This window comes from Rutidosis leptorrhynchoides, chromosome 2 (genome assembly GCF_046630445.1).
Source record: "Rutidosis leptorrhynchoides isolate AG116_Rl617_1_P2 chromosome 2, CSIRO_AGI_Rlap_v1, whole genome shotgun sequence".
Classification (NCBI taxonomy): domain Eukaryota; kingdom Viridiplantae; phylum Streptophyta; class Magnoliopsida; order Asterales; family Asteraceae; genus Rutidosis; species Rutidosis leptorrhynchoides.
The window spans coordinates 254,483,249-254,497,436 of NC_092334.1; the positions used below are offsets into that span (position 1 = coordinate 254,483,249).

General features: G+C 34.6%; 1 protein-coding gene across 1 annotated transcript; it reads left to right on the top strand.

Moving 5' to 3' along the window:
- Positions 1-1,409: 1,409 nt before the first annotated feature.
- LOC139891747 (vesicle-associated protein 2-1-like) lies at positions 1,410-4,368 on the top strand. Its single transcript, XM_071874730.1, has 7 exons — positions 1,410-1,776; positions 2,837-2,907; positions 3,077-3,158; positions 3,270-3,388; positions 3,509-3,628; positions 3,774-3,848; positions 3,969-4,368. The coding sequence occupies exons 1-7, from the start codon at positions 1,722-1,724 to the stop codon at positions 4,128-4,130; spliced, it is 684 nt and encodes a 227-aa protein (XP_071730831.1). The 5' UTR covers positions 1,410-1,721; the 3' UTR covers positions 4,131-4,368.
- The last annotated feature ends 9,820 nt before the right edge of the window (positions 4,369-14,188 follow it).

Sequence of the window (14,188 nt, forward strand, 5' to 3'; positions counted from 1 at the left end):
TTTTAGAAAGTTACCCAAACTTGATGAAGTCGGTATGGAATCGAAGAGGAAGTTGCAAGGATTTCAAATATGTAATTTGTTTTGCAAGACACCCGCTAGCTTGGATTTAGATGATGATTCCTTGTTTGAGAAATTGAGAGAAAATATGGAAGTAGAAGAAGAAAAGGGAAAATGAAAAAGAAAAGATGGGGGTGGGGGTTGACTAGTCAAAGGCTAGTCACCTCTTTGGCATTTTGGCGAAACTAGTCCCTCAAGTTCGGTTGCGGGTGCGTGAATTACCTAGACGAGATATTTTTAAAACACGTATTAACGGGAGATGTTATAAACATATAACGGGATTTAAATAGTTAAACGGAAAAGTAAACGGAAAAAGGCGGGATGTTACAAAAACCAATGAATATGCATGCCAAGACTTGATTGAAATGTTGATTTTAGGTGCTCCTCCTTCCACGGGTGTGCAAGTTGAACAGCCAGGCGTGGCGGACGAAATGCTCAACAATTGGTATGCCGTGATGGGCGGAGACAAAGATAAGAAACCGTTTGAACTTTCACCAACATCGGAGAAGTTCACTAAGCAGATTGCATGGCATCCATTACCCGCGATCTTAAAAACTCCGTTAACAATTGGGATTAGAGAGACTAGATCCGAAATTCTAGTCTATAATCCAAATTACAAGTGATCCAACATAACATGTTCATTATAACTCGTTTTCAATTGTTGTAGATCATCATATAGCCCTCAAGTATAGTAAAACCCAAACTGAATTTGTGATGCCCCTAAATTTTTTATGTCCGGTGTGGTCGCACACCTAGCCTAGCACTAGGCCCGGCCTTGTATTTATGTTGTTGATGAATGTATTTGATAATGGGGAATGGATACGTAAATTAAATAAAATGCCCTCGCATGCTCTATCATGAATTTAACAGTTTATAATTAATGGGCATCAGACAGACATGAATCATTCTCGTAATTTGTGGCAAACCATGGTGACAAACCACATAAAAATATTAGACTATGGTTAGCATATAACTTAGCCCAATATGTATTATGGGTTTAGGTTCGTTAAGGTTTTGTATAGTGTTTAGGGTTACATGTAATATATATAGTTGATCAATAATACCTAAGCGTTAGGTATTATTGATCAACTATATATATTACATGTAACCCTAAACACTATACAAAATCTTAACTGACCTAAATCCATAATATATATTGGACTAAGTCATACGCTAACCATAGTCTAATAAAAAAAGTTATAAGACAGGACCAATCACATGTAATTTTCTAAAAAAAAAAACAGGTACAAAATTACCAAATCGATAGTTCATGGTCTATTCTTGTAAATTAAGTACTTTCTAATTTATTTTATCAATGATCTCCTGAAAGTAGACACTTGTCACATAGATACTACGTTCAAATACACTCACCGGCGGAATATATATTCCGATTCCGACGATTGCTCCCTGCTTTATCCACCATCACATCACCATCACCAACACCAACACATGTTCGTACCTAAATTACTCCGTATTTTGATCCTCTATTCTCGTTTTCTTTTTCTATCGTAACAACTAATTAGTAAAAAGCATTTCAATTCAATTCGTTTCCTTCTCGGATCTAGGGCACTGTTCGTCAATCCATGACTCATTCCGGTGTTTTATAATATCAATAAAGGATATATTTTATTTTTTAGATTTTTAATCGTTCGATCTCAGCAACTATGGCTAGCGGTGGCAAATTAGTCTCTGTCGACCCTGAAGAACTCAGGTTTCAATGTAAGCATGATGATGATTTCAGTATATTCATATTCATATACTACAAAACTATTTGATTTGATTCGGTATAATAATATTCTTTTTATTATTTATTAATCTATTTATTTATTTATTTATTAGGTTTTGGTGTATAATTTATTTATTATTTGTATCTATGGTTGTTGGTACGTAACTTTAAATTTAATACTTATGTGTGAATAAGAGGTTAAAGTTTCCGAAGTAACTTAGAAATCTAATATAAATGTTGAGTTGTCTAGCTATGTAATTGGTTTAAGAAAATGTGATAGTATTGAACCACTTTGTGTTGAATTTTGTGGAGATCTAGAGCGACTATGAGCATTTGTATGAATTTTTAACACGTTTCGTGGAGTGAAAGTGGCAGGTTTGAATGCATATCTATGATTACGTTTTGGAGCTTTGTTACATTACGTTTGAAGTGGCAGGCTTTTTATACATCGATCCTATTTCAAATGGATGGTTTCCAATTAAACTTGTGCCGAGGAATACAAATAGGAAATATTAGCACAATAATAACATCATATATAAATCTAGAGGATATGTAGAGATGTGTTGAGATTGTGCCAGAATAGATTTTCTAAACCGAAATGTTAATCTCAACACCGTGTGTTGATGAGGATTCAGGATACTTTCATGTTACGATTGTTATTATGTGCGTGATAAGCTGCATCATGCCCACAAAGAAATTTGCTTTTGACCAGCTTATAATCTATAGGATGTTACGTTTCTAAGAGCACGAGCATACTCAAATACATGACTAAATTTATCTTCTACAGGGTTTGAGGGTGGTGCAACATGATATGGTAGCAACTGTAGTATTTTGTGTGCATTTTTTGTTAACAATCCCTTTAAGGAGATTACATGCATCATATAAGGACTAGATGTGTGCATGTGTGAGGTTGACATGAAGCTTAACTGATCATTGGTTGTTACAAAGTTTAAATATTGAATGCTTTGATTGTACTGACTTAACACGTAAATATACCTATGATCAAACATCTATTTAAAATTGATTCTAATTCCATAAGTGTTAATTCAACAGTTGAACTGGAGAAACCAAGCCATTGTGATTTAAAAGTTTCTAACACCACAGATAAGAATGTTGCCTTTAAGGTACGCTTTTCGTCTTTAAATACTTGAATCTCTTCCGAAGCGCGTTACGTGTTACTCAAGCTTCTGTGACTATTTCTGTCTTCTTTTTTTACCATCATCTGTAATTTGAAACTAATCCTATGATACATTCACCAGATGACTTTGTACCTTTTTCTTTGTTTTTTGTTAGGTCAAAACTACCTCACCCAAAAAATACTTTGTACGGCCAAACACTGGTGTCATACAGCCTTATGATTCATGTACCATAAGAGGTACTTTTAGACTATTCTAATCTTTGTGTGAGAAATGTTTTTAGTTGACTTCAACATATACCTTCTATTAGTCACACGTGTTCTAACTTCAACGTGTTCATGAACATTTAGTTACCCTTCAAGCGCAACTTGAGTACCCTCCAGATATGCAATGCAGAGATAAATTTCTTTTACAAAGCACCCCTGTTCCTCCAAATTCTGAAGACCTTCTGGAGCTTCCAGCAAACACTGTAAGATTATTTATGTACTTGGAAAATAATGAATATTACAGCCCATTCATTTTAAGATTTCAATTAAATTAAATAATAAAAAAAAATATAACAGTTGTGTTTTGTACTTGTTGCTTCCAGTTTAGCAAGGAACCTGGTAAACAGTTAGAGGAATACAAGCTTAAGGTTGTCTATATTGCTCGCACTACTGATAGGGGAAGTTCAGATGATAGTCTCAAACAAACTCCTGATCTAAGCTCTGTGAGTTTTTTTTTTTTCTTTTTTGGAAAAACTAAGCTATGTGAGTTGATAACTATTATTAGTTCACTTTACTATTTTGTATAATATAAAATATAATATAATTAGAGAAAGGACTTTAATTGATTGTGTTTTTTTTAAACTACAGAATCAAGCAATTCAGACTGCGAGAGCTGCTAAGGATGCAGCTGTGAAAGAAGCAACCCAGCTGCAACAGGAACTGGTACATATACCATTTTATTTTTACTGCTTTTGATGATACAAACTCGTACAGGCACATAATTCCCAATATTTTATTAGACTCATAGTTATAAATGTTTCAATGTATTTGGCCTTGTATTAGGACACTTTGAAGAGAAGGAACCAGAAAAAGAGTCCTGGAATCTCAATAAAGCTCGCGATAGCTGCTGGACTGATTGGTATAATGGTAGGTTTTATTCTAAAGATGGCTCTGGCTTCACCATTATCGACACTACCTCCTTCACCTCCCCCAACAGCAGAGTAAATTTCTTCACTGTTACATATGAAACTGAAGATAGAAGGACGATATGATGATTCTTTTGTTCATTTTTATTAAGCAAAACTATATCAAAAGCTGATAGCTTTGTGTGTTGTTTGTTTTCTTATTTCTCTTTGTAAATTGCAATATTGTATGTTGCCATGTTGGTTCTCTTGTCAACAGGTATATGAACTTTGAACTAAACTATATTTGATCCTTTTCAATGCCGTATATTTAAACTTACCATTTTGTATGTTTTTTGTTGATCAACTTATGTCTATTAATATTAACTACATATATGGGTGCCCTCGTGTTGCGGCTGAGAAAGTTAGCTAAATTCGATTGAGAAGAAAAATATCTAAATTGAAATGGATAAAAAGTTGTGTTAATTTGTAAAAAATGAAAAGTTTTATTGTTAGATTTGTAAAACTGAAAAGTTGTGAGGTTAATTTTAAAAAAGAAGTATCAAATAATAACTTTTGTGGTTGTTTTGTAAAAATGAAAAGTTTTATGGTAACTTTTTAAAAAACGAAAACTTTTGTTGTGACCCGCCAAAATTCCGATTGAGGTCTTTCACCATCACATGTCCCACAACAAAGGTTGCCCTCTATATGTTTTATAAAAGTTTTGCATTAAATTTAAAATAAGTTTTTCACACGTGAGCACTCACTAAGTAACATAGCTAATTTCCATAAATAATAAGTTGCTAAAGATAGCAGGTTTTCAAAAATATTAAGTTTCTAAAAATAAAAAGTCAACATTTTACCATAACCAGTGTATATAAATAATCAAGTGAATGCAAAAATGAAGTTTAAAATATGGCAGGACATACTTCATGCAGCACCATGTCAATCAAGTAAATAATTCAAATAGCGGAAGCACTTCACAAACCCGGGAATAAACATACTTAAAAAGTCAACACAACGGTTGGTGAGGTATAAGTTTAAGAAATATGTACAACAGTAAGTAAAGTTGTAACGACCCGACTTTTTCGACTTTTAATTTTATTTATTACTTTCACGAAACTGCGTATTTGTGTGTACTGAGTTAGATTAATTGCTGAGATCATTAATTATGTTAATTATTTTCGTTAATGCCTTACAACGTGTTTTTAAGTACTTAGTTACTTAACATAATCCTTGAATACATTTACGAACGTTAGTGCCACTTATTGTTTAAAACGAGCTACGTACTTAGTGCACGATAAACTTTTGTCATAATTGGAATATTATGACTACGTAAACATAATTGTTATATATTTTGACAATTACTTGGCTTTATGATTCCTTAATTATGCTTAGTGTTTACTAATGCTTACTAGTTAGTTTTAATGGACTTAAGCCCTTAATGGACCTAGCTTATTAATGTAGCGACCCGACAAAATCGTCATTGACGGCGCCGTCTACTTAGGTCCCGTTACGTGGTCATAAGTCTTTAAAACAACGTTTGACCAAAAAAAAATATGTCGCATTCATTTCAATTATAAAGATGTTTCAAAGTTTACAAAGTAGTTCAACGACAAAACATGTTACAACGTTTTAAGTATAATTGAAACCTATGCGACACAAATTAAGTTAAGTCAAAAGACGCTCCACGTATGCATATATACTCGACATCCAAGCAAGTATCAAAAATAATGTGCGGAAGCATGTATCACCTAGCATTCAAGGACCTGAGAAAACATATAGAAAACTGTCAACGAAAAACGTTGGTGAAATCATAGGTGTAATAGTAACGTTGTTTTTGAACCACAAGATTTAATATAGTTGATTATCCAAATCGTTTGTATTCCAAAAGTGTGTTCGCGAACACCCAATTATCAAGACTTAACTGTTTTGTATCCTATTACGTAGTGTTAGAACATACACTATACTCGAAAATATATTTCATCCGCTAACGGTAGCGAACCGTCCGAATGAGGGCTTGTCAAGCCCAATGTGATCACATAACATAAGTTCACGTTTACACCCTGCAAGTGTAACTAATGATAATTGAATTGAGGCTTTTTGTTCTAACTTGCTGTGGAATGTTTGTTTTCGTACTTGTGTTCAAAGCATAAAAGTATGATACGTATATGTTTCTCATCCCATCGTTTAAAAGTAAAAGTTGTTGAAAATGTGGGACTATGATCTCACCTTGGTTGTACGGATAGTAAAATGTACTTCACAAAGTAACGTGTGCAAGCACGAATGCTAGTCTTGACCTAAACAATTATGTTGTATCAATAAAGGTAAAAACGATGGGTCAAAGTTGTTCAATTAGTCCTATGGCTCGTTACGACTTGATTACGTATAGCATGTGAATCACGTTGTCAAGTTTCATGCAAGATACAAAGATAAAAGCACGTTGGAACGATTGCATAAGTATTTGGTTAAGTTTGGATAGAGGTAAACTTTGATCAAGTCAAAGTCAACGAAAAAGTCAACACGTTCGGGTCGGGTCCCGAACTATTTTTCTGAGGTTTTTAATCATATATAAGCATGTTAGAACAAGTTACATGTGAATCCGAGGTGCGTAGCATAGTTAGAATTAAATGGTAAACGGCCAACCAAATCAGAACCTGGTAGTTCATCTGGACGGCGTCCAGATTGGCTGAACGGCGTCCAGATGTGAAGGCCTGGATGGCGTCCAAGATTTTGGACGGCGTCCAAATCAGTGCACAGGTCCTGCTTGCTGAAATTACACAAGTGCACGAACCAAACTTCAAACAATCACAATTTATGATCCGCAAACAATCAAAACATGTATCTTATATCATCGAAAAGATATTTTGACAAGGAAAACAACTAAACACATATCATCAATCAATTCTCGCATTTACAATCTTCAAACCACATTAAATGTTCTTCATAAATGACATTCAAGCTCATAAATGAAATCAATGATTTAGAAACTTAACACACACATATAATACGCCGTTTCGTAGGTAATTACGCATACAATACAACTAAACAGTTACAAACAACATTGCAAGGCATTCAATGCATCAAAAATTTATTTTACTTCTATCAAACCCTAACCCAAAATCACAAATTTAGCAATCATGTTTATGGAGTCTTTCCAAGTCAACCTACACATCAAATTGAAGCTAGTGATGCTAGTAACACATTTAATACATGCACTTTTAACATCTAACAACATTTAGGCAACCAAATCACAAGATCAAACACACCAAACTTCAAGTTCATGCTAGTTACTTAAAATAACGAGATCGAGCACATATATCACATATTCATGTTAGACTTGAGCCATAGACACTAATTAACACTTTTATAAGTTAAAAACATCAAGAACACAAAATCTAGTGTTTTTAGAAAGTTACCCAAATGCAATGAGATTGGTATGGATTTGAAGAGGAAGATGCAAGGATTTCGATTATGTAATTTGTTTGAGTTGATGCTTGCTCGATTTGAAATAGATGATGATTCTTTGCTTGGAGTGTTGAGAGAAAAAGGGAGGAAGTATCAAAAGGTGGAGGATGAATGAATGGAGGAGATGTGTTGACTCTTTGACCTAGTTAGTCAAGTTTGGCCATTTAACACAAATAGTTCCTCGAGTTTGAAGCGGGTGCGTGAATTACCTAAACAAAATATTTTAAAACGCGTATTAACAGAGGATGTTATAATTATATAACGGATTTTTAAATTAGTATAACGGAAGGTAAACAGAAAAAGGCGGGATGTTACATTACCTACTCCTTAAAAGAAATTTCTTCCCGAAATTTAAGTAGGCGTAATAGTCGTTGTTTCTTCCTCGGGATCTTGCGTTTCCGAATTCACGAATAGAAGAGGATACTTCCTTTACATTTGATCTTGTCTTTCCCAAGTAAACTCAGGTCCCCTTTTGGCGTTCCAACGGACCTTGACAATTGGAATTCGGCTTTGTTTTAGCATTTTGACAAAGTGATCCATAATTTCAACCGGTTCTTCCACAAAATGAAGTTTATCATCAATAGTAAGCTCCTCGAGAGGGATGACGAGTTCGGGTTCGGCAAAACACTTTTTCAAGTTCGATACATGGAAAGTAGGATGAACGGAGCTCAGTTGATGCGGAAGATCTAAACGATATGCAACGGTTCCAACACGCTCCAAGATTTTGAAAGGACCAATATACCGTGGATTTAACTTCCCGCGTTTCCCGAAACGGATTACACCTTTCCAAGGTGCAACTTTTAACATTACGCGATCACCGACTTGAAATTCAAGGTCGTTGCGTCTTTTGTCGGTATAGCTCTTTTGACGACTATGGGCCGTCCTAAGCCTATCTCGGATTTGAACGATCTTCTCGGTTGTTTCATGAATGAGTTCGGGTCCGGTGATTTGTGAAATGTCCCGTTCTTATTGATTAAAAACGTTCCATATTAATTGATTTCGTTGCGAGGTTTTGACCTCTATATGAGACGTTTTTCAAAGACTGCATTCATTTTTAAACAAACCATAACCTTTATTTCATCAATAAAGGTTTAAAAAGCTTTACGTAGATTATCAAATAATGATAATCTAAAATATCCTGTTTACACACGACCATTACATAATGGTTTACAATACAAATATGTTACAACAAAATAAGTTTCTTGAATGCAGTTTTTACACAATATCATACAAGCATGGACTCCAAATCTTGTCCTTATTTAAGTATGCGACAGCGGAAGCTCTTAATAATCACCTGAGAATAAACATGCTTAAAACGTCAACAAAAATGTTGGTGAGTTATAGGTTTAACCTATATATATATCAAATCGTAACAATAGACCACAAGATTTCATATTTCAATACGCATCCCATACATAGAGATAAAAATCATTCATATGGTGAACACCTGGTAACCGACAATAACAAGATGCATATATAAGAATATCCCCATCATTCCGGGACACCCTTCGGATATGATATAAATTTCGAAGTACTAAAGCATCCGGTACTTTGGATGGGGTTTGTTAGGCCCAATAGATCTATCTTTAGGATTCGCGTCAATTAGGGTGTCTGTTCCCTAATTCTTAGATTACCAGACTTAATAAAAAGGGGCATATTCGATTTCGATAATTCAACCATAGAATGTAGTTTCACGTACTTGTGTCTATTTTGTAAATCATTTATAAAACCTGCATGTATTCTCATCCCAAAAATATTAGATTTTAAAAGTGGGACTATAACTCACTTTCACAGATTTTTACTTCGTCGGGAAGTAAGACTTGGCCACTGGTTGATTCACGAACCTATAACAATATATACATATATATCAAAGTATGTTCAAAATATATTTACAACACTTTTAATATATTTTGATGTTTTAAGTTTATTAAGTCAGCTGTCCTCGTTAGTAACCTACAACTAGTTGTCCACAGTTAGATGTACAGAAATAAACGATAAATATTATCTTGAATCAATCCACGACCCAGTGTATACGTATCTCAGTATTGATCACAACTCAAACTATATATATTTTGGAATCAACCTCAACCCTGTATAGCTAACTCCAACATTCACATATAGAGTGTCTATGGTTGTTCCGAAATATATATAGATGTGTCGACATGATAGGTCGAAACATTGTATACGTGTCTATGGTATCTCAAGATTACATAATATATAATACAAGTTGATTAAGTTATGGTTGGAATAGATTTGTTACCAATTTACACGTAGCTAAAATAAGAAAAATTATCCAATCTTGTTTTACCCATAACTTCTTCATTTTAAATCCGTTTTGAGTGAATCAAATTGCTATGGTTTCATATTGAACTCTATTTTATGAATCTAAACAAAAAAAGTATAGGTTTCTAGTCGGAAAAATAAGTTACAAGTCGTTTTTGTAAAGGTAGTCATTTCAGTCGAAAGAACGACGTCTAGATGACCATTTTAGAAAACATACTTCCACTTTGAGTTTAACCATAATTTTTGGATATAGTTTCATGTTCATAATAAAAATCATTTTCTCAGAATAACAACTTTTAAATCAAAGTTTATCATAGTTTTTAATTAACTAACCCAAAACAGCCCGCGGTGTTACTACGACGGCGTAAATCCGGTTTTACGGTGTTTTTCGTGTTTCCAGGTTTTAAATCATTAAGTTAGCATATCATATAGATATAGAACATGTGTTTAGTTGATTTTAAAAGTCAAGTTAGAAGGATTAACTTTTGTTTGCGAACAAGTTTAGAATTAACTAAACTATGTTCTAGTGATTACAAGTTTAAACCTTCGAATAAGATAGCTTTATATGTATGAATCGAATGATGTTATGAACATCATTACTACCTTAAGTTCCTTGGATGAACCTACTGGAAAAGAGAAAAATGGATCTAGCTTCAATGGATCCTTGGATGGCTCAAAGTTCTTGAAGCAAAATCATGACACGAAAACAAGTTCAAGTAAGATCATCACTTGAAATAAGATTGTTATAGTTATAGAAATTGAACCAAAGTTTGAATATGATTATTACCTTGTATTAGAATGATAACCTACTGTAAGAAACAAAGATTTCTTGAGGTTGGATGATCACCTTACAAGATTGGAAGTGAGCTAGCAAACTTGAAAGTATTCTTGATTTTATGAAACTAGAACTTTTGGAATTTATGAAGAACACTTAGAACTTGAAGATAGAACTTGAGAGAGTTCAATTAGATGAAGAAAATTGAAGAATGAAAGTGTTTGTAGGTGTTTTTGGTCGTTGGTGTATGGATTAGATATAAAGGATATGTAATTTTGTTTTCATGTAAATAAGTCATGAATGATTACTCATATTTTTGTAATCTTATGAGATATTTCATGCTAGTTGCCAAATGATGGTTCCCACATGTGTTAGGTGACTCACATGGGCTGCTAAGAGCTGATCATTGGAGTGTATATACCAATAGTACATACATCTAAAAGCTGTGTATTGTACGAGTACGAATACGGGTGCATACGAGTAGAATTGTTGATGAAACTGAACGAGAATGTAATTGTAAGCATTTTTGTTAAGTAGAAGTATTTTGATAAGTGTATTGAAGTCTTTCAAAAGTGTATAAATACATATTAAAACACTACATGTATATACATTTTAACTGAGTCGTTAAGTCATCGTTAGTCGTTACATGTAAGTGTTGTTTTGAAACCTTTAGGTTAACGATCTTGTTAAATGTTGTTAACCCAATGTTTATAATATCAAAAGAGATTTTAAATTATTATATTATCATGATATTATGATGTACGAATATCTCTTAATATGATATATATACATTAAATGTCGTTACAACGATAAACGTTACATATATGTCTCGTTTCAAAATCATTAAGTTAGTAGTCTTGTTTTTACATATGTAGTTCATTGTTAATATAATTAATGATATGTTTACTTATCATAATATCATGTTAACTATATATATAACCATATATATGTCATCATATAGTTTTTTACAAGTTTTAACGTTCGTGAATCACCGGTCAACTTGGGTGGTCAATTGTCTATATGAAACCTATTTCAATTAATCAAGTCTTAACAAGTTTGATTGCTTAACATGTTGGAAACATTTAATCATGTAAATATCAATCTCAATTAATATATATAAACATGGAAAAGTTCGGGTCACTACAGTACCTACCCGTTAAATAAATTTCGTCCCGAAATTTTAAGCTGTTGAAGGTGTTGACGAATCTTCTGGAAATATATGCGGGTATTTCTTCTTCATCTGATCTTCACGCTCCCAGGTGAACTCGGGTCCTCTACGAGCATTCCATCGAACCTTAACAATTGGTATCTTGTTTTGCTTAAGTCTTTTAACCTCATGATCCATTATTTCGACGGGTTCTTCGATGAATTGGAGTTTTTCGTTGATTTGGATTTCATCTAACGGAATAGTGAGATCTTCTTTAGCAAAACATTTCTTCAAATTCGAGACGTGGAAAGTGTTATGTACAGCCGCGAGTTGTTGAGGTAACTCAAGTCGGTAAGCTACTGGTCCGACACGATCAATAATCTTGAATGGTCCAATATACCTTGGATTTAATTTCCCTCGTTTACCAAATCGAACAACGCCTTTCCAAGGTGAAACTCTAAGCATGACCATCTCTCCAATTTCAAATTCTATATCTTTTCTTTTAATGTCAGCGTAGCTCTTTTGTCGACTTTGGGCGGTTTTCAACCGTTGTTGAATTTGGATGATCTTCTCGGTAGTTTCTTGTATAATCTCCGGACCCGTAATCTATCTATCCCCCACCTCACTCCAACAAATCGGAGACCTGCACTTTCTACCATAAAGTGCTTCAAACGGCGCCATCTCAATGCTTGAATGGTAGCTGTTGTTGTAGGAAAATTCTGCTAACGGTAGATGTCGATCCCAACTGTTTCCGAAATCAATAACACATGCTCGTAGCATGTCTTCAAGCGTTTGTATCGTCCTTTCGCTCTGCCCATCAGTTTGTGGATGATAGGCAGTACTCATGTCTAGACGAGTTCCTAATGCTTGCTGTAATGTCTGCCAGAATCTTGAAATAAATCTGCCATCCCTATCAGAGATAATAGAGATTGGTATTCCATGTCTGGAGACGACTTCCTTCAAATACAGTCGTGCTAACTTCTCCATCTTGTCATCTTCTCTTATTGGTAGGAAGTGTGCTGATTTGGTGAGACGATCAACTATTACCCAAATAGTATCAAAACCACTTGCAGTCCTTGGCAATTTAGTGATGAAATCCATGGTAATGTTTTCCCATTTCCATTCCGGGATTTCGGGTTGTTGAAGTAGACCTGATGGTTTCTGATGCTCAGCTTTGACCTTAGAACACGTCAAACATTCTCCTACGTATTTAGCAACATCGGCTTTCATACCCGGCCACCAAAAATGTTTCTTGAGATCCTTGTACATCTTCCCCGTTCCAGGATGTATTGAGTATCTGGTTTTATGAGCTTCTCTAAGTACCATTTCTCTCATATCTCCAAATTTTGGTACCCAAATCCTTTCAGCCCTATACCGGGTTCCGTCTTCCCGAATATTAAGATGCTTCTCCGATCCTTTGGGTATTTCATCCTTTAAATTTCCCTCTTTTAAAATTCCTTGTTGCGCCTCCTTTATTTGAGTAGTAATGTTATTATGAATCATTATATTCATAGATTTTACTCGAATGGGTTCTCTATCCTTCCTGCTCAAGGCATCGGCTACCACATTTGCCTTCCCCGGGTGGTAACGAATCTCAAAATCGTAATCATTCAATAATTCAATCCACCTACGCTGCCTCATATTCAGTTGTTTCTGATTAAATATGTGTTGAAGACTTTTGTGGTCGGTATATATAATACTTTTGACCCCATATAAGTAGTGCCTCCAAGCCTTTAATGCAAAAACAACCGCGCCTAATTCCAAATCATGCGTCGTATAATTTTGTTCGTGAATCTTCAATTGTCTAGACGCATAAGCAATCACCTTCGTTCGTTGCATTAATACACAACCGAGACCTTGCTTTGATGCGTCACAATAAATCACAAAATCATCATTCCCTTCAGGCAATGACAATATAGGTGCCGTAGTTAGCTTTTTCTTCAATAACTGAAACGCTTTCTCTTGTTCATCATTCCATTCAAATCTCTTCCCTTTATGCGTTAATGCAGTCAAGGGTTTTGCTATTCTGGAAAAGTCTTGGATGAACCTTCTGTAGTAACCAGCTAGTCCTAAAAACTGGCGTATGTGTTTCGGAGTTTTCGGGGTTTCCCACTTTTCAACAGTTTCTATCTTTGCCGGATCCACCTTAATACCTTCTTTGTTCACTATGTGACCGAGGAATTGAACTTCTTCCAACCAAAATGCACACTTTGAAAACTTAGCGTACAATTCTTCCTTCCTCAATACTTCTAACACCTTTCTCAAATGTTCACCGTGTTCTTGGTCATTCTTTGAGTAAATAAGTATGTCATCAATGAAAACAATGACAAACTTGTCAAGGTATGGTCCACACACTCGGTTCATAAGGTCCATGAACACAGCTGGTGCATTAGTTAAACCAAACGGCATGACCATAAACTCGTAATGACCGTAACGTGTTCTGAAAGCAGTCTTTGGAATATCATCTTCTTTCACCCGCATTTGATGA

Excerpts from the sequence above, each read along its gene's own strand:
- LOC139891747 (XM_071874730.1), top strand. The coding sequence starts at position 1,722 with ATGGCTAGCGGTGGCAAATTAGTCTCTGTCGACCCTGAAGAACTCAGG. Across the intron at positions 3,389-3,508 it reads TGGAGCTTCCAGCAAACACT|TTTAGCAAGGAACCTGGTAA; the intron begins GTAAGATTATTT and ends TGTTGCTTCCAG. Across the intron at positions 3,849-3,968 it reads CCCAGCTGCAACAGGAACTG|GACACTTTGAAGAGAAGGAA; the intron begins GTACATATACCA and ends GCCTTGTATTAG.